Source organism: Notolabrus celidotus, chromosome 18 (assembly GCF_009762535.1).
Source record: "Notolabrus celidotus isolate fNotCel1 chromosome 18, fNotCel1.pri, whole genome shotgun sequence".
Taxonomy (NCBI): Eukaryota; Metazoa; Chordata; class Actinopteri; order Labriformes; family Labridae; genus Notolabrus; species Notolabrus celidotus.
In genome coordinates this window covers 16,618,547-16,646,298 of record NC_048289.1, presented here as the reverse complement: position 1 = coordinate 16,646,298, position 27,752 = coordinate 16,618,547, and the positions used below count along the sequence as shown (strand labels likewise).

The window sequence follows — 27,752 nt, the reverse complement described above, 5'->3', positions numbered from 1 at the left end:
ATACAGAGGAGGAGATGAAATACACGGCCGATGTGCGGCCGATGTCTGGGGTCCCGGAAGTGCTGTAAATGTGGGAAACACAATGTTGCTGAGCGGACTAATCACAGGGCTTGCAGTCTGCGTCGGCTCTACGGGTTGTTACATTTTGGAGGAGGTGCACGTCAGCTACGTGTGTAGGCCTCTGCGTAGGTACGGGAGCTACGCGGACCCCAGGCGTAGGGTACGGATTCAATGCAGAAGTATAAATCAGCCTTTAGCCTGGTTGGTTTCAAGCAAGCAGCAACCTCCGGTCGCGAGAATTTAAGCCAATGCGGAAGTTTTAGAAACTGCAGTTCTTCGAGTGTTCGCTTGAGGCTGGCTCCCGAAGTCACAGTCTGGTACATAAAAAGAAGATATTAAGATTAGGAGTTTTCCGTTATGAGTTTGACAACAGTTAGGTTGACTTAAGCATTTACAATATAGCTCCCGCCAACAATTGGCTTCAAAACAGCGCTTCAGAAACAGATGATGTCAAGGATACTACGTCTATTATACATACAGTCTGTGATTTAAAGGGAACTTTAAATGCTCAAATGCCGATGCTTAAATGAAATGGTTTGATTTCTAGCTTCAGCTACTCCTGGTGTTTATATCTTAACCAAACTGACTGAAACAATGATGGCTGAACTTTATTAGATGGTGCTAAAATCTAAGTATTGTATTTGAATTTACCTGACAGGCCTGTGAGGATTTGTCTGACAAAGAAGGATAACTTTCACCATGAGCAGGGTGAAAATTTCAACATGTCTCAAACGGCTTTAGCTGCTGCAACTTCTGCATTTGTGGTCCACTGCATCTGTCATTGGGTCAAGAACAGCTATTATGTAATATTTAGTAAGTGCCTTTAATCGCTGAGGGTTTCTGCAGTGAAGTAAATATTTAAAGATGGGACTATCACGCAGTACTTATACATGATATGACCCTTCATAATACAGTTTGAGTATACAGGGGACATCTGACTGCCAAGTTTTCTCAACTGTCCTTATGCATCCTGTCCCTCCTTGAAGTTCTGGACCTCAGCCAGGCTTATGAGTAACATTTCCTGGTTAATTGAGCTTTAATGAAGGAGGATACAGGGCCCAGTCAGGAAGTGACACACTTGGCCTTTGTTAGACATCTTTCTCTCATTGCCAGTAACAGCTCCAAACGGGAAACAAAGGGTCAAAGAGCAGTCTGGTGACAGGAAAAATTAGGATTCTGTTTGTTTACATACCCTAGAGGAGCAGATATAAAATTGCAAGTATGAATGAACAGATATGAATTGGCAGGTAAGACTAGCATGACTGCATTCTTAGGTGCAGGCAGTGCTGTCAGTAACAACAAAAGCAGCACGCGTGCCTGGATAATGTTCTTCCTTTGTGTCCTTCAAGTGACGCCTCAGTGGGGGCCTTGCAGACAATCAATCAAAACAACTATATTTACTTCAACATGATGCAAACAGACATTGAAACCAGTTTCCCCTGCTGAAGCAACTTTAATCATCTTGTGGTGAATCATTGTTCGCATGTGAGCTTTGTTAAGAACCACCTTTTGTAATTTTTTGTCCTGCGTTTTTCTCCCCATTCCACTTGTTTGTAATAACCATAAATAGGGAACGACAACCAAAACAAATACTTTTGTGTGAGCTCACATTCGCTGATAGGACCAATGATTTTGAACACATGACTCACACACTTTTGTGTTTCCAGTCCCCCTTGTTGCTTAAAATAACACATGCAGCTTCCAAACAAAGCATGCTCAATGTTCTGGGCCTCCATGGACTAAAGCTTTAGTGTACTGTTTAGCACTCCTTTTATAGGTAGTGACTTAGGTGAATTATGTAAGTGCGTGCACAGTCCTGAAATCAACATCTGAACTCAGGGTGGTTTTTGCCTTCATAAGGAAATTCACTTGCTTTAGAGTGCCATGCAGTTCAGAGATGTCCTGATACACTTCTTTCCTTACTGCTACCAATTCAGATACCCAGACAACAAGATTTGCCATTTAAACACCAATCCAATGCCATCGTCACATAACATATACATACTATCATTTTTTAAAGTGCTTTTAACTGCGTCCCTGAATAAGTCCCTTCCAAAAAACATGCTGAGCTACTCTACTGATGTCCTGAACACAGAAGCAGATCTGACTCTTAAACAATACTATTTAATGCAGAGTTTCCACTACATTTAACCGTCTTAACTTTAATTGAAAAATAAATAAAGAGTGTGATGTCACCCACTATTTTCTCAAGAGCAATTTTGAAGCCCAGTGATAGCTGTCCCATATTGGAAATACTCATTCACCAGACTGTTGATCAACACAGAAACTCCCCCCTCCTACCCTTTTACCACATTGTGTCCAGCCCCCCCGACAGCAGATCTGACACCTGAAAGGAGCAGTGGAGCGACATATTACTTCATAAATGCATTAATAAACTCAATTGACTTAGAAATCATCAGTCATTTCTGACATTTAGAACATAGACTCTATAAATAATGGATGTATTATCTGTGGCGTCACCCATCTGTTTCTGAAGCGCTGTTTTGAAACCTTTCGTCAGCGGGTGCCATATCGGATATGCTGAAGTCAACCTAACTGCTGTTGAGCTAGTGTAACGTAAAGAGGCGGGCTTTGAGCATCCTAGCCAACAGCTACAGTGTTCCCGCATGTCAATCAAGTCAGGTGTGCCTAGGGATGGGTACCGAATTCGGTACTTTTATAGGTACCGACCGAATTCCGTCGGTACTACCGAGTACCGATTCACGTAAAATCAAACAGTACCATGTTTCGGTACCTGAACGCATCCCTGTGACAGTGAGAGAGTGGAAGAGGAGGCGAGTTTCCATACTTTCGCCCTGTAATAAAGTTTGAGACTGATCGGGTGGACGTCTCTGCTCTCTGCATCTGCACGGGAGCGCGCCAAATGGAGCCTGCAGCTGACGGGCGTGCGCACTCAGCGCAAGGCAGAACTGCAGGAGGATTAAGTTTATTTTATACAGTCTATGGTTTAGACTACCTGCCCTGTTTATAACTGTTCCTGTGTGCGTGAATTCCCAACAAGTAAGTTGTGTGTCCTGTTATTATAAAGAGACGGAGAACAGACTTTTTTACGCAGGCATTCACGTGTGTTCATTGATAAACTCCTGAAAGATCAATTAGACGCCAAGAACACATGTCAGCTAATATATCTAATCACCTATATAATGCTGTTTCTGTTCATTTCATGTAAAATTCAATAAATATGTTAAATAAAACAAATTTGAGATTTTTTTTTTTTTTAAATTAACATTTATTACTACATAAACACACAAAAGTACCGAAAAATGGTACTGTTGAGTACCGGTACCGATTCCCAGGTACCGGGTATCTGTACCGTATCGGTTCAAATTGCCAGATGTTAAAAAGGCTCACTTAAAAAGATCAAGGTTAAAACAATTTTTTTTAAAAAGTAAAATAAAATCAAAATAAGAAGATAGACCAAAACACAAACAAACAAACAAAAAAGAGAAGAAAAGTGAAAATAGCACCATACGATTTAAAAATGATTAAAAGCTATATCGGGACATGATATGACAGTTTTGAGAAATACATGGAGCAAGACAATTAGGAAGCAACAATGAGGAAATGTTAAAGAAGACACAACAGGACAACAGGACAACAGTTAACAGTGCTGTACATATTTGCATCAGGCAGTGACTATCAATAATTAAACTAGCTGCATGCAATTCAAATGAGGCAACGTATAGACTGAGCGACAGATGAGCACAACGAATAGACAACACAAGCAAGCAACAGTATGTTAAAAAACAGGACAAATTCACAGATGGCCGACACAAGGTGGCAGTAGCAGGGGGAGATTGGTTTAGTGCTGACAGATCTGGTTGCTTATGAGCCGCTGCTTCAAATGAAAACTAATTGAGCGGTATGTGTTGAGCTCTCTGATAGAAGTTGGTATGTTGTTCCATTCTCATGAGGCTCTGATGGAGAAGAGTGATTGACTAAAAGCACTTTTTCTAAGTGGAATAACAGTCCCCTCTTGTGACTCCTCTCGTAGTGTGATGCGGATTAGTTCGGATGCTAACAAAATCGCTAAGTGGTGGGGGAGCCATGCCATGTGTGATTTTGTAAAGGAGACGGGCATTTATGTGCATTACCATGTTTTCCCAACTTAGGAGGTTGTATTTCTTTAAAATAGTGCAGTGGTGGAATGTCCTTGGTCGTTTGTCTTGAACCTTAAGTGTCTGTTTATACAGGGTCTGTAATGGTTTCACCGTGGCAGGACTAGCTAAATCTAGCTGTAACCTTTTCTTTTTTTTTTATAAATATATTTATTAGATTTTTTAAACAAACAAAACATATACATTTGGCTCACATATATATATCATGGTTAGCATTCAGGTTAAGTTAATACAGGCGTCAGAAACAGGGTTCACAATGTACATTGCAGAAGTGGAAAGATAGAGGAAAAAGAAATATAATAATAATAAGGGAATAAATAGAATAAAAAAATAAATAAATAATAGTGATGATATTAAAAAGTTGTGTCTATAGCACAAAGCCTCTTGTAAGAATAGTGGAAACATTTAGCCCAATATATACCAGGAGGGGTTCCCATGTTCTACGGAAAACATCGTCTCTGGAATGTAATTTACATGTTAGGTAGTCCAGCGGGACATATTCAAGTATAACTCTGTGCCAAACTCTGTACTTTAGAAGGGACCCTATCTGTGATCCAGTTTAAAAGAATACATTTTCTGGCACAGAAAGTTAACATCTTATAAAGTTTCCTCTTATATTTATCAGTAACAGTAACATTAGGTATACCTAGAAGTAATGACAATGGTCCACCTAGCTGTAATCTTAATATCTTCAAGACTACTGCATCACTACCCTTACAGTGTGCCGATCGAGAAATTAGCTATCCAGACTACACTCGTTTTTTGCTCCAGGCTGTAAACATGTTTGTTTTTGTCTTTTTTGAATTGGTGTGTATGTGGTTTCCGGTACTTCGGGAGCCAGCCTCAAGCGGACAATCAAGAAACTACAGTTTTTAACACTTCCGCATTGGCTTCAATTCTCGTGGCTGGAGGTTGCAGAGTGGTTTAGACATGCTAGACAGGCCTGAGAGCATCACCATTTACTACTGCCTAAATTTTTGTAACCTTTGACCCTTTCTTAGCCATTGATTTCCAACCAAAACAAACCCTATCATGAAAGGCTCACTGCTGGAGAAAAAATGTGGAACAACTCGTGTAATATATTTTCATCAATGAGCTGTTTGCTCTGCTCTACAGCTCAATAAGAAAGTCTAAAGAAGTCTCGGTAGTAATGAGTTTACCACTGCTAATTGATTTTTTCTGCATCTTTAACGGACCCTTTGGTTTTCACATTACGCAGTAAATCCCATTCAAAAAAAAGCTTTACTTGTATACATTCCTAGAATATGATCTGGTTTCTGCTCTGACTGAGACTTGTCACCGAACTTACTGAAATGGAAACGATAGGTGCTGATGTGCTATATTACAAACAGATGGTGTTTTTTTTTTTTTATTCTTTGCAGAGCATACAATTCCCAGAGTGACCGTGTCTCGGACAATCCCAGGTTTATAATAAGGAGCGGACAACATGTAATCGTCCAGCAGAGTTTATAGTTTGTTTTCACACAAGGGAGGCACTGTTTAGCCAAGAGCTGTTATGTTAGGTGGAGGAGGGAAGGGATAGGAGAGGTCAAGGTGAAACCCACACATATGAACGCTCACATATCCTCTGACATATACACTGATTTCCTGGGTAGAATTTCAAAGCCATATTTTGGAAGGAGGTCTTTAACTCTGGGCTTGTTTTAAAGCCGAGCAGGTTTTCAGGGGTCAGAGAGGGTGCACCAGAGATTTGTTCAAGCTTGTCATCATTACAGGAAAAAGCTCTTCGAGTCAGCCAATTTATTCCACCTTATGACCATGTCTTTTTTTCTCCCTCTTGACCTATTCTTCACTTTTACTCTTTCTTCTTAACACTCATTACTAACATTGTTCAGACATAACTCACTCGCTTATACTTCTCCCATGCACCCCTCTTCCTGGCAATAAATGTGAGAACCTATGTGAGGGATATCATTGGGATACTGGAACCCCCTTTCCCCCCCTCCAATGTAAATACACCTCCATTTTTATTCATTTTTCCTTGGATAGAAGCCCCACATGGCATCATAAGCACACTTGTATTGTGGGAAATTGTGGAAAATGCAGCACTCGGTAACTATGCACAAAACTTTAATTTGGTTTGTCAGCTGGCGATGCATTTAAGTGACAGCAATTTTTAAACCTCTGCATCTGAGCCATGTGTGGTTTTTCTGATTTGTGAACACTTAATGGAACCAAATGAGCTCAACCCGACTCTTTAAATTTAACTCAGTAGTTACCAAAAAGCCAAAAGTTGTAAAAAAAAAAAATTTTTTTTTTTTACAGTGCTGGATGTGAAACCAATTTTCCTTCTTAGGGACACATGAAGCTCAAGTCTGTCCCAGCATGCAGTGCTGGAGATGCTGTGTAAACTTGGATAGGTTGCCAAGTCCATCACAGGGCTAACACATTCACACTTGAGGGCAGTCATTGTGTTTGTAGTAAATACTGACTCATTATGAGGTGGGATAATGTTGAGGAGGTGATTCTTCCAGGCACAGAGCCTCAGTTATGTAAGGGCTAAAATTGGATAAAGATGTTATTGGATGTGTGATTCTCTCTCTCTCACACTCTCTCACACTCTCTCTCGCTCTCTCTCGCTCTCTCTCGCTCTCTCTCGCTCTCCTCCCTCTCTCTAACGGGCTCCAAGTGAGCCGATGAAGTTGAGGTTATATGAGAGTCTCTGCGGTGGTCGGCGGTCTCTGAGCAGAGCTGGCTGACATCATCCTCACAGGGGGGTGATGGTGTTAGCTGGGGCAGGGCAGGGCTTGGCTTGGAGCTCTACAGCAGAGTCTCTTTTATTTTAAAGCTAAAATTTACAGCTTCAGAGCTCCTGTCACGTGAAATTCTACTCTCTATTTCTACGACACTAATTATGACATATTTTCTTGTTTGCAGAACTGGGATGATTTTGATGGAGTAAGACACTTCTGCCAAAAGGAGATCTACTTGCCTGGGTTTTGGACGATTAAGTAGCAGCATCATCTTCTCGCCCGCACTGAATATTGAAAATGGATGGAATAGACACCTTACAGAGCTCGGCCCCAGAAACCAAAGCTGAGCGAATCGCTCGCTACAAAGCAGAAAGGAGGAGGGAGCTCGCAGAGCGCTACGGCAGCACAGACGAATTCACCTCCAAATATGTACGCAGGGATCGGAAGATTGGTGACACAGCTGAAACTCTGTCTTCGGATACCAAAGAGAAGGACATATATGAGGATAATGCATCAGAGAAAACTTACACCAGAAGAGGCCTCAGGGGTAGAGGGGCCGAGGAGCACGCTGAAGATGAACCCACACAGGAAAAAGAGGATATCAGTCACCTCAAAGCAAACACAGAAACTGTCTCATCCACCAAGATATCCTCTCAATTCAGGTGAGTTTCAGTCTCATTTCAAGAAAATTATTCTGGTATCAATGTCTAGGGCTGGGAATCGAGAACTGGTTTATGATGAGAATCAGTTCCAACTTGTTTGAGCCACTGACATCATCTTTGTTCCCTTATCATTGCCCTACGCTGAGTTCTGAGTGCCTTGCAAAACAATGACTTAATGCATCATGAGAGGCAGTCAGCGCAACTGACAACCAAGGAGGAAGTGATCATGGCGGACAGGACACAGTAGCAATCTAAAGTGTAGCTTAATTTCACGTAAAATGACACCAACAGCACAAAATGCTATGTCTGTGGCTGTGTGATTTCAAGCAAGGGTGCAAACATTTAAATATCAGGATTGCCATGTGTTTGATGCTCTAGACCAGGGGTTCCCAAACTTTTCAGCCGGCGACCCCCAAAATATAGATGCCAGGCTCGCGAACCCCTCTGTCCCCCAAAAGTGATTTAATGTGGCTTCATTTCTCTGATCTGCAGAAAATTAGCCTACCTATTTGAGCATGTGGCTGTGTTTCCTGTGCTGTCATGAATTAACCTGCTGCTACTGATGCTTTTGATAATTAACTGTTCACTAACCCTAAACTTAGGAGTCATCTGGCAAAAAGAAAGACAGAAAACTCATTACATTTTCTATTTTCAAGGTTTTATTTTAAATGTAGCTACAATTTTTGTCGGTATTTTGTACTTTAAAGGGTAAAATGTACTATTTTTAGATAACTCCCAAAAAAAATAATCTCACGACCCCCCATTTGTGTCTCGCTGTGATGCTGCTGCTCTCCCTAGCTTGGCCTTATCATGTATGCACATGAAAGAGAGGGGAGGTGTGCCCTCCCCACCTCAGGCTTTGGCATTCCACATAAGTACGTGGAAGGGCATTTAGGGGAAAGTTGCAGTTAACAGGGTCACACTTCAAACCAAAACACCAGTCAACGAGTGCTTCCTTGTCTCAGCAGAGCAGAGAAGATAAGTATGTCCTATACTGTGTTGACATTGACACAAAGTAGGCGCCGTTTGTCTAGCAGTCTAAGCGTGCGCCCCATATACAGAAGCTATAGCCATTAAAGGCGAAAATGCCCAAAAATATAACTTCAGACATTGACACAAAACATGCATGCCATGGAAAATCAGAATGACTTGCTAAGGAGTTTGTTAAAGTATGGGAGTGATAAGCAGATTTGATAATGGCATTGGTATCAATAAAATCTTATCTGTTCCCATTCCTATCAATACCAGCATTGGCGTCTGTCCCTTTAAAAGTGGTTTCGAGTACCGGTGAGATGACACTACAATGACAACCCCCCTTGCGAAGACAACACTTTGATGGATATATGTGAACAGCATCTTAGGCTAACTCAGCATCAGTCAATCCCCAAGACATGGTATATGAATTAAAAAATGGGTACTAGGGCAGATTTTGCAGCATGATGGTCCATCCAACCGAGGCAGATGGCTGTTCACCGGTAAGTCTGGATCTGTTCAGGGTAAAAGCATAGACAGTATAAAATATGGACGTAGTATTCGTGACGTCACCCATCTGTTCCTGAGCGCTGTTTTGAAGCCAATCGACGGTGGCAGCCATATTGGAAATGCAGAACTCAACCATGCAGAGTGTGACATAAAGAGCCTCCTAGCCAACAGCTATGTGTTCCCGTCTGGGAGCCAAGTCAGTCAGGACTTTGTTTGGGCAAAAACTTGTAATCTTAATATCTTCTGAACTGTCATGTTTGAAAAAAATTCACCCCCGTACTGTGTGTGCCGATAGAGAGGTTAGCTACGTAGAGCCAAGCCGTTTTTTGAAACGGCTGTAAAGATCGCCTTTTTCTAATTGGTGTCTCTATGGTTTCCAGTGTTTCTGCAGCCAGCCTCAAGTGGATTCTCGATTAATTGCAGTTTAACACTTCCGCATGGGCTTCATAGTTTTAGACCGGAGGTTGCCGCTTGGTTAAAAAGAAGTTTTCCTTTGCCACTGCTGCCAAATGTTCGCTCATGAAAGTTGGTTTAAAGCACATTGAGTTGTCAGTATACAATGTGCAGTACAAATAAAACTGATTGGATTTGAAGCATTGTACGCCTGTTGTTTGTTTAAAACTAGTCATAGTGCTGCTCTTGATATGGCATAAACTTGGCCAGAGACCTGAACATAGAGCTGCCAAGTTACAGTGACTCATAAGACATCTCAGGAATTGATTATAATAAAAACATCATGCATTATTTAGCTATTCTATCATGTATCTGTAGTAAAAGTAGAGTGCTGAGTAGTCACCCAGTTAATGCGCCCCTGACCTTAAAGTGAATCTACTTAAACTTGGAGCTAAATGTTCAGACCAGCACTGATTTTATTCATCCAGCACAGTGGCTCCTTTCTGAGACATACCTTGATTTAGAGAAGATAGTCAGCGCAGCTAGCAAAGACTGCTATTAGATTATTGTAAAAGGGCTCACTGACTCCGAATGAGTGGAGAGGAGGCAACAAGTCGGCACATATGCAGAACATTGAGTGCTATCTTCTGTTTGAAGTAAACACGGCTGCCAACATTTCCAAAATTGGCCTGTGTGCGAAGCAGAGCGCTGCCTCATTTATTTTGCCACGCAGTGTTTTGCCCTGATGACATGAAACCAGCTTGTTTTGTTTTGTTGTAAACCAACTGGAGGGACTTGCATGTTTAACAGTACGTGATGATAAGAAACAGGGGTCGTCTTGAACAGTCTGAGTTTTCACATTTGCTGTCAGGAGCGTCTTTCTGAAAAATGTACATAAATGGAGTAGAACATGACCAGTCGTGTGTCTGGGGATGTTTTTGCTGTAATCAAGCAGAGGATTCTGCCATGTGCACATAGTCAGACCTGTCTGTTCTTGAAAAACAGCCTGAGGGAGTGGAGAGAGGGGGAGAGTGGAGCTGAGATGGACAGAGTGTTGAGATAAAGTCAGATTTTGGCTTAAACACAGGGAGGTAGGATTATTGGGCTCTGCCAAGTTTTCATGCCCTTCGCTTAATGAAGCAAGACATCTAGTTAGCCGCGAGATGGCCAAATATGATCGGGGAAGGGCATGTGTTGTGTTGTTTAAGACTTGAATTAGAAATATAGTACATGCAGCATCTCATGCTTCAGCAAATCTTAGTGTATCAAATGATTTACTTGCTGATCTGTGGATTTGTGTGATCTGAAAGAAGCTGTTTTCTCACAGCCTCTGCTCACAACAAGCTTGGGGGATATTTGGGAAAACCCAGAGTTACGCCACACAAAAAAATTGTGACTTACGTTTTTGATTACAAAGAGTATAAACACAGGTTGACGTGTTGACGTGTTGATGTGTTGATGTGTTTGTCCACATGCCTCTCTTTCACTTTAGCTATAATCTTGGCAGGTTGGTGGAGTTTAGCTTTGTGTCATTGTTCTTTGTGAAGTATTTTGTATAGGGGAGCTTGCTCAACTTGCAGAGAAAGATACAGTAGAAGCCGACTCAAAAGTATAAGTCGTCCGTACTATATTTTACTCCCTCCTTAAATTCTGGGGCATTATTGTTTCCTTGGCTTGAATTGTCAGTTACGCCTCCTTTCTTTCCTTTTAAAGCTTCCTTTTCTGAGTTGAATGTTGATAGAAAATATCCAAGATATCTGGTGTATTTGAACAAACCTCTCACATATTCACTAAACCTCCAAACGTGACATGTGTGTGTTTGTGTGTGTGTGTGTATGTGTGTGTGTGTGTCTGCTTCAAAAATAGCAAACCAGGAAACCCGTTGAGTCTCAGCTGTGCCACAGATAATGAAAACTGTCTGTCAACAGGGGTTATCTTCGACAGACAAGACTCCGCTCCTGATAGTTGAACGGCGACATTCTTCAGTCGCTTCATTTTGGAACTAACAATAATCTGTCAGTCAAAATGTACTGTTAACAATTCCCCAAAACCTTAAAGGAACCTAAATGTAGTTTCGAAGAGAACACTGTTACATCATGTTCCCTGGTTCACTGTCACTGTTTGTACAAGATGTGACAGCATACGTGCATAACAGCATGCAAACTAAGAAGAGGAGATTCTGGTTGTAGATAATCATGAGACATCATTATACACAAGTAAGAATTAAGATCTTTGTGGGCACAATACTTCCATTGAAACAGGTTGCGATGAAATCCTCAGATATCATGCTCCAGGCTAGGGTAAAAAACATGATTAAGTATAAAGTAGTCACGTGAGAAAATAAGCTAAAGAGATATAAAAGAATAAAAGTAAAAAAAAAAAGGTAGGATAATGTTTCAAGTGGACTTCGCAGTTGTTAAATGAGGATCAAAATGCACTTCTGTAGTAGAATGTAAATCAGGGTTCACCTACTTTGAGATGCAAACTGCAGGAGCCAGGGATTGGCCCGCTAATCTTCCAGTAAACGTAATGACTTGCTCTATCTCCACAGCCACCCCTAGAAGATTTGTCAAGCTAGAAATGTAAGATATACAGTTGAGGTCAAAATTTTTAGCCCCCCTTGTGAAATCAGATAAAACCCTTGATTTGTCCATGAAAATGACCATTAAAAATAAGTGTTTATAGTTTATGTTTCCAAAATAACAAAGACAAATGTTCACTATGTTTGACTTGGATATTTTATTGATGCAATGAATTGAAACAAGAAAAGGTAAAAATGGCATGTCCAAAATCATTAGCCCCCTGGCCCTAAGTAGTCAATAGTGCACCTGTTCTGAGCCACACCTGACAACAACCTCTTCAAATAGTTCTTTACAAGGTTGGCACATGTCTCTGGAGGGATTTTGGCCCATTTTTCCAATGCAAATTGTTCCAGCTGGTCCAAAATACATGGTTTCTGAGCATGGACATTCACTTTGAGCACCCGCCACAGATTCTTCACAGGATTTAGATCTGGGCTCTGTACGGGCCACTCCAGGACCTTGGTTTTGGTGTCCTTTAAGAACTGTTTGACCAATTTTGACGTAAGCTTTGGATCATTGTCTTGCTGGAAGACCCAGCACCGACCAAAGCCTAGGCTAAGAGCAGAGTTCTTCACATTATCCCTCAAAATGTCAAAATAACTTTCTTTTTTCATGATGCCATGCACCAGAACAAGACTTCCTGTGCCTGAGGCTGCAAAACAGCCCCACAGTAAGATGCTCCCTCCACCATGTTTAATTCTGAGGACCGTGTTCTAAGGGTTGAAGGACTCTCCCTTTCTTGGCCAAACATGAACAACATCCATATGCCCAAAAAGTTCCATCAGACCAAAGGATGGACTTCCAAAACTCATCTTTACCTTTCAAATGTTCACGGGCAAACCTCAATCTGGCTCTGATGTGCCGCTCTTTTAGTAAAGGGGTTCTTCTGGGACGATGGTCCTGAAGCCCACTATGATAAGGATCCCTCACAACTGTGCTCCTTCAAACATCAACTCCAATGGAGGTCAGGTCAGCAACAATCACCTTGGAAGATGTCCGGGGCTTCTTGCTGACATCTTCGACTACTTTCCTCTCCAAAGTCCTTGAAATATTGCGTTTTCTACCACGCCCAGGTTTGTTTCTAACAGAGTTTGTCCCTTTGTACTTTGCAATGATGCAACATACAGCTATTCTAGACACTGTAAAATGCCTGGAAATGACAGTATAGCCTTCCCCCTTATTATGAGCCTCAATTATCTTCTCTCTGAGCTCAAGACTGAGTTCCACTGTCTTTGGCATGGTTAGTATGAGTAGTCTCTCTCAATAACGTGTTCAAGTGCCCTGTTTGGAGTCCCTTAAGTAAATCTCAATGCTGTTTGAATGCTCAGGTGTTGTTAGGAAGCCAACAGACCTACAGGTGTTGTTAGGAAACAAACTGACTGCTCAGGTGTGTTTTAAAAGCAAAAATTCACAGGGGGGCTAATAATTTTGACCACCCCATTTTTCACTATATTTGATATAAAGTTATCCTAAAAATGTATTTTACATTCCAAAATGTACCAAAGCTACTAAAGAACACTGGTGAATGTTTGCTTATATCAAGTTTTATCAATGATTCAAACATTGGGCAGAATTTAAGGAAAATGTTCCAGAATTCCTGGGGGGCTAATAATTTTGACCTCAAGTGTACCTGCTCTTGTCTTGTATTTTGGGTATGATGTTCTGTATGTTAACCATAAACACCAGTCCATGAAACTGGAGGTAGCAAGACTGCACAGGATTTGTACTAAGTATTGTTTACATGGATGACCCATTACAGTGTAAGTACCCAACATATGAGGAAGCAAGGTTTCCAAAAGTTAAGCACCAATTTAGAGGCACTGTAATTAGATCTTTGAACTACTCCACCGTCATGATTATATCCTTTCTGTACTGAAACCTGATCCTCTCAGTAAGAGGTGATTAAAATAAGTAAGATTGAGGAGATTTACTGTCTTTGAATGTGTTGAACCTTTCCTTTCCCAACTTACCCCATTATGTAGATTTCACCATTTCAAAGTCCATGTGTATACCACATAGCCATTGATGTTTTGAGTTTATGACATGGATTTAATTGTTGTTATACCTACATCAATTTGTGATCTTAAGTCCCCTTTCCCATCCCAAACTACCCCACATTCACACGCCATGAATACTTCATCCTGGCATTTGAGATTTCCCACTGTTTCACAAAGCTGCACCGAGGCGTGCCAGTACCCAAACTGACAAATCTTTCCGTGGTGGCCAAACCAAAGCCCACAATTAGTCATAATCATATACTGCTGTAAAAGTTACTTTTTAAATGACACAACAGGATAAGTCAGTCGAGACAGAGTCTGATCCAGTCATGAGTGGTTTTTCCCTGAGTAATAAAGCTGCATTAGTCCACACCAAAGAGGCCAGTATAGTCTATAGGAAGTGCTGGTAGGATTGTAGGATAGTTGCAGTGACCCACCAACAACTTATGACGCCTAAATTGGACATTTTTTCTAACTTTTCAAAATCTTGAATTGGACTTTGACACCTATTTACAAAGTCCTTAGATAAATGTATGAAAGTATAGCACAAGCAATTGTAAGTATTTCCTTTTAGAGTGCAGGTTGTTAAGATCATGCGCACAATGTATTGAGGCGATAGTCCTCAAAGCTTCTCTTTTTTTTGACTCCAAAATTTTACAGGAATGTGACACAGATACAGACATGTGCATTTACAGTGCATTACAAGTCTTCCAATGAGAGGCATAGCTGACTTGATTGGCAGGCGGGAACACTGTAGCTGTTGGCTAGGAGACTCGAAGCCTGCCTCTTTACGTCACAAACACTCAACAGCAGCAATATGGCCGCCGCGAACAATTGGCCTCAAAACAGGTCTTCAGAAACAGATGGGTGCTGTCACGGATCCTCCGTCCATATTTTATGCAGGCTATGGTTCAAATGAGGGGCTAAATCAAATATCAGGCAGACTTTTAGTTTGGATCTATAATGGAAAACAAGAAAGTGGTGGCAGCATGATGTGTTTCAGATTGTATGACTGACAGTGTATGTGATCATCGCGATGGTTAAACGATATATTGTTCAGCCCTAATCTTGATATATAGGGACTATTCATTAAGATATGGAACGAAAGTTTGGTACAACAATGATCTGATCTTTTCTGGTCCCAGTCTGACCAAGCTACTAGCTAACAGGCTGAAGATTACTCCATGCCGACTCACCAGGTGAGATTTGTCTTGCTGCCTTTGTACTTGATCACTTCTCTCCAAACCAAAGCCCTGTTTCCACCAAGTGGTTCAGTTCGGTACGTCTCTCTACAGCACGCATTTTGTGGCGTTTCCATTGACTAATACTGGGACAGGTCCCCAAATTACAGAGCCGTACCATCCCACTTTTTGGTACCCTTCTGTTGGGGTGTCAGACATACCGATCCGACCCCAGAAGGTGGAGCTAGAAACACTTCAGTCCGTTGATTGATCGAAAGAATCGTCACTTCCTGTGCGACAGCGGTAATAAAAAACAACACATAACCCCACCATGTTTAAATCTCCAGTGGACTTCAGGAAGATAACTTTTTTCCTTCCATTGTTGCTCTTTGATTACAGTGTTGCGTTTTTCTTCTTCGTTGCATTTATTAGCAGGGTACACTGTGTCGCGCTGCCATGACGTCATGCTATTACGTAGCTGATGCAGCTATCGGCATCCGGCTTACACACCGCCCACAAAGTAAAATGTAACTACACGTAGAATCAACGCGGACCACTGTGACGGGTCCGCTTGGCGGCATTGTGTTTCCCGCATTTACAGCAATCTCGGGATCCCCGCTCATCGGCCGCACATCTGCCGTGTATTTCATCTCCTCCTCTCTATTCTTCATGTAATCATGTCTGTATGATAAACAGCAACATGTATCAGCTGTAGATTAACATAACACGCTCTGAATCTCTGTGGAAAAGTAAACAGAGATCGTAGCGGGGCCGGAAGCAGGCGACCGGCTATTAGAAACCACACTGCCCTCAAGCGTTTCGAGGGAGAATTGCTGCGCGACACGGACGCATCGACGCACAAGTATGTATTGCTCATATCCACGTCAGCCCCTGCTGCATAGGGGTGACGCACAAGTATAAATCAGCCTTAACAGTTGGAGTCTAAAAAGTTTTCCTTCCTTCATATTAAGCACACATGACTTGATATAGGCAATGGAGGACTGGGAAAATGAGGTCATGCTTTTGTTTCCACTTCGGAAGCCCAAAATGCTAACGTGATTAGTACAAGATGCTAATTACTCTTGTAATGGGTCAATATCGGAGTCTCTTGAGATTTAAGATGCTAAGCGCAGTATGCATAAAAAAGCTACAAAACCTGAGTACATAGCCTGTCTTTGGAATTGGGCTAGCAACTAGTGTATTGTACAATCGTATTAATCCAGGGCTAGGTGGACCAATGGACTCACATCTTTAATGTTAGAATCAATAACCATTTGGGATTGGTTGATCTTCACACCCTGATAATTTGGATGAAGAATCACTATGCAGTACTGAACAATTATTACAATTATGGCTTTGGTTGGATGACATAACCTGGCCATTGCCCATTTACATTACAGCTGCATTAATTCATATAAACTACATCATACTTTTACTGATATTTATAGTTATACCTTACGTAATGACCTGTAGTATTTTGCCTAACATGAGGTTTAGCTTAGCTGCACTCGCTCACTGACGCACACTCTCCATCAGATGAATAACACAGCTTGTTTGTTTATTTTGGGCACTTCACAGCTCACAATGCTTCAGTTTCAATGGACCACAGCACAGTCTTTATTCTGAGAGTCAGTCAAGGGTCTGACTTAATTCAGCCGTTACCAACCAACCTCAGACCCGCAGATCAGATCAGCCTGGGGCAGCCTCCCCTCACTCAGCGACCTCTGACCCCTCCCAGATGTCCACCAGGGTTCTCCTTTGTGTGTAATGCTCTCCCCTCCTCCTGTTACATCATCGCTGCTACCCCACAGGCAGCTGCTGTCCCCATCCATATTTAACGCGCATTACTTAGAGCTGAATGGACATCTTCAGATGCTGCACAGGCAGCGTGCTGTTCTCTCATTGCCAACATGAGGCTGGAGGAGCAGCATGAGTAAATGTTGTTATACGCTTATCAAAGGAGGCACAGTAAGTAGCTTTCTGCAGACTTGTCAACAGTCAGGGTTATATTCTCTAAAGTGGTTTGGTTTAACATATTGGATGTAGCTTTCTGTCTAGCTTGCAAGCTGGGGCTGTAACGGGCTTGTCATGTCTGTCACTGCTTCAGTATGTGAGATATTGACCTCATTTGTCTCCGTCTGTTTCTCTCTCTCTCTCTTTCTCTCTCTCAAGGCTGCTGGAAACTGATGACACAGAGGAGCCAAAGGGTAAGATGAACCCTTCACGTTCCTTGCACTCACATCCTCTATTGTTTCACACATCCCTAAACTCGTCCAAGTTCTGTGAATTCTGAGCTCATTGCTGATGTCAGATCACCTACCTGGTTTTATAGAAGTTGGCGGTTTATTTATCTGCCACCGAGGAGAAAGAGTGAAAGAAAACAGATCCACTGATGTGTTTGGCTCTGTTTTGTTCGGAGTATAATTGAAACTGAATGTTTTGCCTCAGGCGATAGTTTTCTTTTCTAAAAGCTGAGGGAGATCATTTTTGGCACGTGTCTGCAGAGTTTTTGTTCAAAGAACATGACTGTCAGTGTACGTGCATACACTTGTGTGTTTCCACAGATCTTTGATCACATGAAAAAAACACTTGAAGCTTGTTTCAGCCAGCTAGCAATATGGACTAATTTTGGAGCCTGCTGTGACACAGAGAAGAATACGGCTAAGTTTACACACAGGCTGCTGGCTGTTCTTTGAAATCACAGTGAGCCACCTGAGCCCCAGCCTGACAGTCTGTCTGCATCAGCATCCTCCTGCCTTTTTTCATTGGTTGACCTGCCTATCTGTTTGTTCCTGTGCTTACAAATTGAACATGGCTTGTTTTTGTGTGTTTACTTCCTTTCAAAGATGTGCCTGTGGGTATGTTTGCCTCTAAGTGCTAGATATTGAAAGACAGATGTGAGAGGAAGGCTTTCAGAGCAGAAAACAAGTGTTTTTTTTTACCATCCAAATTAAGCACGAGATCTGGGAAATGAAGGCTTACTGATTCTTAGATTTAGTCAAAGTCTTACAGTATTTTTCTATTATACAGGTAGTAACTTTATAAGCTCTCAAACATTAATTACTTATAGAAGTTTACCTTGACTTTCTCCACGCACATGTGCACAGCAAAAATAAATCATGTCTGACAGAGCTGCTGAAGCTATGAGCGAATAAATCACAGGTTTGATCCAAACACTCATTAGTGTGTTTGACTTGTGTGCCTATTTATCTGCTGGGTTCAACTTTTTCACTGCAGCAGCACAGGTCCACTTTTTTCTCTTAGTAGAATAGGTCTGACATACGATGAAAAAAACATTTGATAAACAACTCAATAAAAGAAACACACAGTCCATGGTCACCAATCATACATCTACATAATGCCTCATTTATTTAACTTTAAGCCGCCGCCGGCTACTTGTTCTTAAATGTTTGACAGCTTTTGGACCACCTATCATATCAACAAGCTTTAAAAAACTCAGTTACAGCGGACATTCTCAGCTTTCCATTGAAACCACATTTGTCTCATTCAGCATATTCAAAATAAATTCAGGAGAGTCTGGTGCCCCCAAAGATGGTCTAGGTCTTTAAGGGTTAAATATTCAATGAACATCCTGGTCTCCTGCCACAAATTCCATATGTATGGACTAGGGATGTATATTTTAATTATTTTCCGTGATCGATTTTTGGTAATGTTAACGATCAATTATCGATTAATTGATAAAAAAAAACATTATTATTCTTACGTCAAAAACAAGGCCAAATAGGTTGTTTTCCCCCTAAATTATATTTTCTACAGCAACAAAATGCAAATAACTGACAGGATTGAATACGGGCACACGTTTGACACGCAGAATATCAACGATCAGGCTCATTAAAATATTCTCCGCGGACATAATCTTATAAAGTGAAGGCTCATAATACTAACAGAAAAGTACTTCAGACTCACAGTGTCCAGTTTTCTATTCGTTCTTATTGAGAAAAATAAACGTGTATTCGATCAGGTGTCAGCCAGGAGTGCAACCAGGTCATAATCAGTCCCGCTGGAGAAAAGCCCAGACGGCTCTGATGTTGCTGCTCTGTAAACGTAGCGTACCAGAATTTCCCACCTGTCTGTTGCCTTTGTATCCAAAGGTGGGAAATATCCTGTTTAAAGCTGTCAACCTTTGTGTCCGTGTTGTTGTTGGCAGTAGTTTTGTATTGATCCTCTTTTAAAAAGCGCACGTGGAGACCTGACGCTCAGCCACAGCCGCCAGCTGAGCGTCTCCGCTGTGCGCAACACCTTTAACAGCTGATTCACATCAAAACATGCTTTAAACTTAAAACACATCCCTGATAGATGAGTGTAATATGAGACCACATGATGTTTGTTCCACGTGACGGAAAATTGATAACAAAAATGTGTGTTTCGAGTAATTTCTTAACAATCAATTAATCGATAATCGATTAATTGTGGTCATCACTAGTATGGACATTAACTGCCCAATTTTTTAGGCTGAATTTTGTAAGCTCAAAAAATTTGGTCAGCTCTCTTGTAATACATTTAATGTGAAAGTAGGGTGTGAATGCAGCAGGAAATATTTGCGAAAATTCACCATGTTTGAATGGGCCTGGTTGATGAGCAAGGACCATGAACTGTATAAAATATGGATGTAGTATCCGTGACGTCACCCATCTGTTTCTGAAGAGCTGTTTTGAGGCCAATTGTTGGCGGCGGCCATATTGCTGCTGTTGAGTGATTGTGACGTAAAGAGGCGGGCTTTGAGTCTCCTAGCTAACAGCTACAGTGTTCCCGCCTGCCAATCGAGTCAGCTGTGCCTCTCATTGGAAGACTTGTAATCTCAATATCTTCAAAATTGCAGCGTTAGAAAAAAATTCATCCCCCGTACAGTGTGTGCTGATCGCGAAATGAGCTATCCAGACTACCCTCGTCTTTGTACCAGGCTGTAAACATGTTTATTTCTGCTGTAAGGATCGGCTTTTTTGAATTGGTGTGTATGTGGTTTCTGTTACTTCTGAAACAAGCCTCAAGCGGATCCTTGATGAACTGCAGTTTTTATCACTTCTGCATTGGACTCATATTTTTAGACCGAAGGTTGATGCTTGGCAAGCACGAGCGACACAAAACGGGTGACAAAAACCATCCAAGGCCAAAGAAGATGACTCGCTTTCAAGACAAAAAGACAGCAGTGTTGACTTGATGCTTAAATTACTTTATCATTTGGGAGCAGAATACAAAAGATGTTGAATACTTGTAGTTTCCTGGGCTTTGAACTACTACATATCTCTCAAACATGACCAGTGTATTTCTGTAGTTGGGAGATAAGATCAAAACGGCACTTAAAAGCAGAAACCGTAACAAAGAACGGTCAGTGTTCATCTTCTACGATATGTCCATGTGTGATAGAATGAGCGTGTGAGACAAAAAGCAGTGCATTCACATGGCTCATGGCACTTCCTGCCCATGCTGGCAGAGGATCCAGTGCCCTGAACCAGAACTCCCCTTTGTCACATAAGGATTTCCCCTTTAGCTACCAAATAAGCCAGCAAAGAACTCAGTGAAACTAATCTATTCAGATTTGATCAACTCTACAACCTTTCTTTTAAGTATGTTGCCTAATATACGACCATTACAAGGTAAAGGGTCAATGGAATAAACGCTCAGCAGCTCTAACTGAGCAGAGATGGATGAAAACACTTATGGAAAAGTCACTAAACTGAAGTGGAGGTTTTTCCATCTCTTGGGTTTTTCCTTTTTTCTCTCAGCTCATTCTTGCATGCTAGATGGATGATGATGATGTAATAAAGTTTGGACCAGAGTCAAACTTGAACGAGTGCAGTCTGAGTGGAATCACCAGTCTGAAATGTTTCATCATCACATCTAAATCAAGCTGAATTCTAGACAGCAGGGGAGCCTGATGACATAAATCAAAACTATAGTACTTGGCTCCAGTGTTTTTCTTTCCACCAGTAAAGGGGAGTTCGTTAGAGACAGGCCATTATTTGAAATGCATTTGCTTCTTTGTTTTCTTAGGAGGGGGGAAATTTTGGCTTGTAATGTAAGATTGTGAAGGCAATAAAATGCATTAAAGTGGGAGAATGATGTTGATTCTGCTGACTTAAGAAATTTGTGTTGTTTTGGAATATCATTAAATTTAATGGTTTCCTTTTGTTTCGGATTAGAAGATTATATTTTCAGGGCTGTTTCTGATTAGACTACTCCCATGAATAAATATCTTCTCTCTCGCCCATAAGCACACACACACACACACACACACACACACACACACACACACACACACACACTTGCACACACAAACACAAAAAAAACCCACACTAATGGTATTTCTTGCTTTTTAAAGTCATTTCTCTCACTATAAACTCTAGAGTCCGGATGGTTTTACCTTTCCTGTATATCTGAGTCCAACAGAGCACAAAGACTTCTGAAACGTAGCCTGAGAAGAAAAGGGAAAAATCCTGACTTTCATTTCATTTTAAGATCTGAAGACTCATTGGTGAAGCCAATAAGAATATATATCCCACCAGTTTTTAAGTCAACATTTTTTTTCAAATGTCATTTCTAGCGTGGATAACTTCTACTTGAGCTGGAAATATGCTGCCTACTTGACTGATAGACAGACTGATGTGCTGGAGATCTCCCCTCAACCATCCAGAAAGCTGCATGCATTACGTTGATACTAAACACATAATGTGCATCAAACCAGATTATGAGATGACATTCTGAATGATAGTATTGCATATGTCCTCGTTCTGTTGTTTAAACGGTCAACCTTTGTTTCTGTATTTCTTCCAGTTGAAGAGGTGACTGAGGAATCAGCCAAGAGAACTTCCAAGACATCTCTCTTCAAGGTAAAGTTGTCAACAAGGAAAAAAAAACAAAATGTTGAACTTCGATATGATACAAGTAAAAATCACAAGGTTACAATACTTGTTTTGACACGACTGCAAAAAAAAACATATATACAGTTGTGCTCATAAGTTCACATACCCTGGCAGAATTTGTGATTTTTTTGGCCATTTTTCAGAGAATATGAATGATAAGGGAAAAACTTTTTTTTCACTCATGGTTAGTGGTTGGGTGAAGCCATTTATTGTCAAACAACTGTGTTTCCTCTTTTTAAATCATAATGACAACAGAAACTTCCCAAATGACCCTGATCTAAAGTTTACATACCCTGGTGATTTTGACCTGATAACATGCACACAAGTTGACACAAACAGGTTTGAATGGCTATTAAAGGTAACTAGTGGTGCAACGGATCATCGTTGATCCGTGATCCGTACGGATGCCTCTCCGCGGTTCGGCACGGACGTGGTCCGCGGATCGGTTGATGAAAAAAGTTGCGCGTGTACACGTGATGACCGCATGTTCAATCCACACTCACTCGTCAAGCGCAGCTGTTGTCATGGCAAGTGGAGGAGCAGAGGGACTTGAAAAACCCCCTGCATCTTGTAAGTCACATGTATGGGAGCATTTTGGTTTCCCTGTGAAATACAGTGAATGCTGAATGTGCTTGAGCCACGTTATGAAATTCCGTTGCGCACCCACTAGACCAGAGGCCATCAATACGCGGCCCGCGGGCCGCATCCGGCCGCCTATTTATGGTCCCCGAACTGTTATTCCTTCACTCTGTGTTTTGGTCGGGTCACCGTGTGTTTACGGGGACTTGTCTCCATGTCAACCATACGCAGACAGGCTGTTACTGGGTCACTTAGAGTCCACTGCTGCAATGCAATTTTTAACTTTCACTTTCGTTTCTGGAGCGGTTCGCATATTGGCACTTTGCCAGCTGTAGGACCCTAGAATGCACGAAAACATTGTGTTCACAGTTTGCAGCTCAAAGAAAAGTGGACGGTGAAAATCAGCAAATGAAAGAAGAATGGAGTGAAACTTTTGAAGTTCCTCTGCTCCTTCACTTGCCATGCCATGAAATGCAGTGAATGAGGCAGGACTGGGCCCACAGATTGGGTGCTTTGCACAAGCTGCACATTTTGAGTTGAATCTTGTTTTTATTTAATGGGCAAAAGTTTACAAGGGTTTTACAAAATAAATGGAGGACAAAGTTATATTAATCTTGTCTTCTTTTTTTTTTTTTTTTTTTTTTTTTGCTGATCCGAAAAAATGATCCGATCCGTGACTCAAAACCGTGATCCGATCCGAACCGTGAGTTTTTTTATCCGTTGCACCCCTAAAGGTAACCATCCTCACCTGTGATCTGTTTGCTTGTAATCAGTGTGTGTATAAAAGGTCAGTGAGTTTCTGGGCTCCTGACAGACCCTTGCATTTTTCATCCAGTGCTGCACTGACGTTTCTGGATTCTGAGTCATAGGGAAAGCAAAATAATTGTCAAAGGATCTGCGGGAAAAGGTAAATTGAACTGTATAAAACAGGAAAGGGATATGAAAAGATATCCAAGGACCTGAGAATGCCAATCAGCAGTGTTCAAACTCTAATTAAGAAGTGGAAATGAGGGATTCTGTTGAAAGCCAACCACAGTCAGGTAGACCAACAAAACTTTCAGCCACAACTGCCAGGAAAACTGTTCGGGATGCAGAGAAAAACCACAAATAAGTTGAGCTGAAATACAGGACTCCCTGAAAAAAGTGGTGTGGCTGTTTCGAGATGCACAATAAGGAAGCACTTGAAGAAAAATGGGCTGCATGGTCGAGTCGCCGGGAGAAAGCCATTACTACGCAAATGACAACACAGTTGTTTGATAATAAATGGCTTCACCCAACCACTAACCATGAGTGAAAGAAAAGTTTTTAGTGTTATCATTCACATTCTCTGAAAAATGACCAAGAAATCATAAATTTTGCCAGGGTATATACATTTAGGAGCACAACTGTATATATATATGTATGTAATTAATATCTTATTTTTCACTACTTGGTTTTCATTAGCAGTGCTCATTCTTATACTTCATTTTTATGTAAACTCTCTCTTTAACTCTCTCTCTCTCTTTATGTAGGTTGCTTTTGGTGAAAATACTTTTATATTTAATAAGCTCTAGTACTTTTCAGTTCTATCATGTGTAAAAAATATTGTAGCTTGTATTGTTTTTAGGCACACAGTATCTAAAAGCATTAAAGTATCCAAATTATGCCTACCTTATTTAATACACTTGACAAAATCAGCAAAGACCACAGGGGTCGCCATTATTAACACAAACCAAAAGTCCCTCACTGAAGCTTTAAATTCAGTAATCACGTGACATGAATAAAACACAATGTAATGACTTGTTACTTTGACATTAGTGGATAGACTTGTTTATCTAATGAGGAGACAGGGGTGGGTCAGTCTTAATTTGGTCTCACTCCTTTCAGTGGTCAGACTAGTCTAGGAGGAGCTAGCTTGATGAAGGGTTGGAGGCAAGGAGATGGTTAGCATCGACTGGAACAGGAGAAGCAGTTCCAAACTTGTTTTATTCACATTTATTCATACCTGGCTTACATTAGTCTGCTGCTGGTACACTCACATCCACCTGATTTCCTTTCAAGCTGGAGTGTGTACCATAGACTATGGATGATATGACAGCTCCCTGAAAGTGAAGCCAAAACAATTTGAACCCCCCGTTGTGACTAATCGGGGTAGAGGTCATAAAGCCAGCCTTCAGTGTTACCCAATGAGGCGTTGGTCAAACTATAAAATCGAAATACACATGATGATGATGATGATGATCAGGTGTGTCATGTGTCTATTGATGCTAACAATAGGGTATGACGCCATGATTGGCAGCTCTTTTGACAAATCTGTATGCTCCAAATTAGTAGAGGAGGAAGAAAAGGGAGACAAAACAGAACAACACTCACACATGAGTCACTAAACTCTCCATTACTTTGAATGTTAGCTTCAAACCAACTCAAGAATCTGTCCTGTGGTGGACTGTACCCACATGAGGGATCTTTAACATTTCATCTGTAACTTATACGTGAGTTTTGGTTAGCAGAAGGGATTGGAAATCCACCATCTGATTCTTACTGACTCTGACTCCAACATAGTCATCAGTCAGTGCCTGTAACTTGTGAGGGGTATTTTGGCTTTTTTTGTACAATAGGAGAAGGTGGAGGTCATTCATCATTTTATACAGTCAATGGCGTGTACCAGTGAGCCTCTGAAGTAGGGAACTTTTTTACAGTCATAGGGGCTGAGCAAGCTGCTTGAGTGTAACAGTAAATCCTTTCTAATTACAAGGTTGCCTGTTCGATAAACCACAATCTCCTTTTCTGTACACGTGTTAAAAAGAAAAAAACGGATGCCACATGTTGTTGTGGGAACTTTGAAATGTGTTTACATGCGCCTTAGTTGGTGCTGAACACCTAAAGGGAAATACCATGTAATGTAAGACATTTCTTTTACTGCTGAACTATTAGTAGGTAATGATTTTAAAAGTCTCATAAGGTATATGATTGCAATTTTACAAGGAAAATGTTTAACATTGATGTTAGTATATATAATATCCAGCTTTCTTACTGATCTTACGGTTGTGTAAGATGCTTGATTCTGATGGGTCAAAAACCCCTTGACAACGGTTGTTAACTTTCACTAATATGAGCAACACCAGAAGCAAACTGATCACACGTAGGGTTGAAAAGGGTGGAACATTTCTGGTTAGTTTCTGGTAAATTTCCATGGGAAGTTAAGCTGGGGACTTTTCGAAATATTCCAAATTGGAAACTTTCCATTGGTATTATGGGAATTTATTGGAATTAACTTGGAATTGAGGGTAAATTAATGGAAAGGTATCATATCCAAGCATAAATATTTGTTTTGTTATAAGCAGACATCCACCCAAATTAATAAATTAAAACAGATTTATTTGTTAGTAGAACTTTATCAAGTGTTAAATGTTTTATTGAACAATCAGTTATTTCATTGAAGAACAAAAACATAAAAGTTGAGTTAAATATTACTCATACTCATTACTCGCGGAACAGAGCTCCGGTATATTTAGCTTCTGCTTATTACCATAGACCGTACGGTGAGGTGAAACTGTTAGTTTCTATTCACATCAACACAATGTGGCTAAAATGCTAGTTTTGCTTAGCATACTAATGCGTCTTGCTAAACAACACTGACATTTACATCTTGGATCCTGTCCAGCATTCCTACCAACGAGCAGAGCAAGTGAGAGCAACATTGAGTTACCGGTGGGTCTTGTCTCCTCCATAGACTGTATAAATGATGGACGTGGTATCCGTGATGTCACCCATCTTTTACTGAGTGCTGTTTTGAAGCCAAACGACGGCGGCAGCCATATTGGAAAAGCGGAACTCAACCAGGAATAGTGTTACGTAAAGGGGTAGAGTTTGAGCCTCCTAGACAACAGCCATGTGTTCCCGTCTGTGAGTCAAGTGAATCATGTTTGGGCAAAAACTTGTAATCTTAATATCTTCTGAACTGTCGCGTTACAAAAAAATCCCCCCCCCACCGTACAGTGTGTGCCGATAGAGAGATTAGCTACGTAGAGCAAAGCCATTTTTTGAACCAGGCTGTAAACATGTTTATTAATGCTGCAAAGATCGTCTTTTTTTGAATTGGTGTCTATGTGGTTTCTGGTGTTTCTGCAGCCAGCCTCAAGCAGATTCTCGATGAATTGCAGTTTATAACACTTCTGCATGGGCCTCATAGTTTGAGACCGGAGGTTGCCGCTTGATCTCACCCCGTTGGTTCTATTTCCCATAACTACCTGCTAACCATACATGACCCCTTACTTAGTGGCAGAGCTGACTTTGTTTTTCTATAAGAAGAAAATGCCGTATAAGGTGTTTTTCGATGATGGACAGATGTCTCTGCTGTCAACCCTTAAGCATGATGATTCTCACCTCAGCTTTAAATTCCAAAGTCTACAGCTCACTGTGAACTAAATCGAAGGTTGAAAACATGCATTTAACAGATGAAGGCTGTCACAGATGCTGTATCTTACATTTTTCTTACACTTATTTACTCCCAGTCTGTTCCAGTGCAGCTGGTGTACACTTCAAACCCCCTTTGGGAAGTTTGCTCCATTAATAACAAATTGAGCTGTTTTATACAGCACTGAGCTGTCCTGCACCTGGATGCACACTGGGCCAAAATCATGATTTCACGCACACAAACACACACAGACACACACACACACACACACACACACACACAGAGTTAGAGGAGGTCTTGAAGCAGTGGTGGGAAAAAGAGTCGCAGAGAGCTAAAAGATCCATTCAGGCAATACAGCTTGATAAAGTCCTGAATCCAAAGGGAGATATACACGTGTGTTTAAAATTCAGAGATTATCCAACTTTCCCAGGCTGCTTAAGTATCAGAAGTTGTTGGGTTTCTTGATATTGGATGTAAATAGCTGTTCTGACTTGGCCTTTACAGAGCAGGAACAGTGCCAAGGTTAGCCAAGTGAACCCAGATGGCAGCAACCAAAAAACCTGCTGGGAAAACATTCAAGGCTATCTCCCAATCACATGACTTCTTTTCTTCTCTCTCCATTCTTTGCCCCGATCTAGACCTCTGTTATTTCAAGATGTCTCACTTGAAAGTCATCGGTAGTGACA

General features: G+C 41.1%; 1 protein-coding gene across 1 annotated transcript in view; it reads left to right on the top strand.

The window, feature by feature from the left end:
* The window catches only part of svild (supervillin d), a 70,978-nt gene that overhangs the window by 16,210 nt on the left and 27,016 nt on the right, over positions 1 to 27,752 (top strand). Inside the window, 3 exon segments of the mRNA XM_034708356.1 lie at positions 7,098 to 7,575; positions 17,383 to 17,417; positions 22,003 to 22,058. Of these exon segments, the coding sequence (XP_034564247.1) occupies positions 7,211 to 7,575; positions 17,383 to 17,417; positions 22,003 to 22,058 (456 nt within the window). The 5' untranslated portion in view covers positions 7,098 to 7,210.